Source organism: Montipora capricornis, chromosome 3 (assembly GCF_036669925.1).
Source record: "Montipora capricornis isolate CH-2021 chromosome 3, ASM3666992v2, whole genome shotgun sequence".
NCBI classification, from domain to species: domain Eukaryota; kingdom Metazoa; phylum Cnidaria; class Anthozoa; order Scleractinia; family Acroporidae; genus Montipora; species Montipora capricornis.
The window spans coordinates 68,606,361-68,608,706 of NC_090885.1; the positions used below are offsets into that span (position 1 = coordinate 68,606,361).

The 2,346-nt window shown below is 38.3% G+C and overlaps 1 protein-coding gene across 1 annotated transcript in view; it reads left to right on the forward strand.

Annotated features, from left to right (window-relative positions):
- LOC138040744 (VPS10 domain-containing receptor SorCS1-like) overlaps positions 1-1,329 on the forward strand; it is a 14,991-nt gene extending 13,662 nt beyond the window's left edge. The window contains exons 10-11 of the mRNA XM_068886421.1: positions 679-828; positions 1,213-1,329. Coding sequence (XP_068742522.1) covers positions 679-828; positions 1,213-1,329 — 267 coding nt within the window. The remainder of the gene's footprint in view (positions 1-678; positions 829-1,212) is intronic.
- Positions 1,330-2,346: the final 1,017 nt, after the last annotated feature.

Genomic DNA, 2,346 nt, shown 5'->3' on the forward strand with positions numbered 1-2,346 from the left:
ATGCGCTCATTTTACTCCCCCCACTCCATCAGTGCTCCGTTTTACGGGTATTTAAAGCTACTAGCTACACGGAAAGGAAAGGAGTCGAAACAAGGATGCCAGATCTGAGAATCGAACTCAGGACCTCTTGCACCAAGGCTGCGCACTTACCGACTGTGCCATCCTTGCTCCTTAGAGCAAGAGGCCCTTAAAGCATTTTCAATATTGTAAGGTGCAGATGAAGTAAGATAACAAGGATTAACCAAGGGTACACCTTGATTAGATTTCTTCCATTGCAAACAAACAAACAAAAATTCAAGTTGAGCGAAACAGGAGAAGTTTTGAAAAAAGTGATTTAATTTTTTCATCGCAACAGTACAATTATAATAGTCACTGTAGTATTATTCAGGCCTTCTGATAGGGTGCGATGAAAAGATGCAAATTGTGCGAAATTTGCAGGGCAGATTATGTGATTAGAAATGCCAATTATGCGATAAATATTGTAAATTATGCGATTTTTTTCTGAGCAATTTTAAGCTTGTTTTTCAAGGTTTCAGGATTAAAAAAAACATGTTTTTACTGATAAGCCGCACCTACAATTTTGATCGCAAATTTTGGAAAAAAGGTGCGGCTTATCTGCGAGTCTTTACGGTAGATTAATATTAAATGAAATTTTAATTGTCATTTCTCTTTTACTAGGTTCAGAGCCTAAATGGAACATACTTGGCAAATGCGGTTGTAGGAAATAGATACGTGAGATCTGTGGTCACATACAACAAAGGGGGAAGTTGGCACCTTCTAAGAGCCCCATACCAGGACCATAATGGAAGGCCAACACACTGCTACTTGGTAAGTAATATTTGATAACTTTTATCAAATCCTAGATGTTACCCTCTGTAGACCACATTCCTGTGTTTATAATAATGCCCATCTACTTCTTCAAAGAAAATTAATGTGATTGTGATCGGTACATGTACATGACTGTAGTATCCTAAGTGGCTTGTACAGGCCTCTAGTATACCTGCTATGAACGCTGGGACAGTATGGGCTACAGTTGTACTTTACATTTTACATGAGAGCATGGCGAACACGTATAATAATTATTGTAAAACTAAGCTGTTTGACTTGCACTTTGGATTATAGGTATATATTACCAAAATATGCTTTTGATAGTGTTTTTGAAAGTTACATTTATGTGGTATTTTTTTACAGGATAGGGTTTTTTTGTTTCAGCCTTACTGCTCTCTTCATATTCACATTGTATTGAGTCATTGGCGTTATTATATCCCTGGTGTGCTGTCTTCATCTTCTGCTGTAGGCATCATTGTCGCTCAAGGTTTGGCGTCTTGATTATATTGCATTTCTTTTTCATTTTTTCTGTAGCAGGATCAGCCTTTTCAAATGCAAATGCTTTAGGTTATTCTCAATAAAAATAATTTTACATTATCTTGTGGTGACCTGTCTACCTTTTCAGACAATGCAATCGAGTAAAAGAAAAGAAGTAACAAATATATATCTAAGATTAGAATTCTTCCGTGGGGACAGTACACAGTGGTCTCCCATGAACGGGCTTTTGTATTGTATTGCCTACTTGATATTGTATCTGTATACAAAAGCTCTTTCTGTCAGAACAAGGAGAACAACTCGAATACCAGAATAACTGGGCCAAACCCTCCAAACCTATTCGCTCGCCACCCATGAAGTTTTTCAGTTGCATAAGAATACTTTTTCTGAGGAAATACTCACAAACAAACTTGATTCCAAACATCACTTTGCTCCAGGTTGCCGTTTTTATTAACGAGAGTGGAAGTCCCCTTTTAATAGATATTTTATTTGTATTAGTATAAATACACAGCCCGTGATTATACAAAATCGCCGGCTCTCAATTGGCTCGCTATCATTGCCTATCAGCCCCATAATCACCCTCCTCTTTCCCCTTCTTTTTCTTCCTTTTGAAACAGACAAAATGCGTCCTCGCAAGTAGCTGTTTTGCCACTGTAATGTGAAGATGATATCGCGTTGAAAATGTTTTTTTCCCTCTGTTTTTGAAATAATCACCTAGCTGTATTTATACTAAAACAATTATCGCCCCCTCAGCCCTCAGTGATTATCGGCTGAATATTCACCTCGACTTTGTCTCGGTGTGATATTCACCGACTAATCTACTTTGCCTTCGGCCGAAGAATAATTGTAATTAATAATTGACAATGGCGGTGGAGCAGTAGGTTTTTTTTACTGGCAACGTCACTCGCTGGCACCAATGAATCCTACCGCTCTCTACCATGCATGTTCACATTCCAGAGATCAGCGAGCCCATACAGCTGTACACTGTATGTGGGTTGTCTCTTCTTTCTTTACTATGCTCCA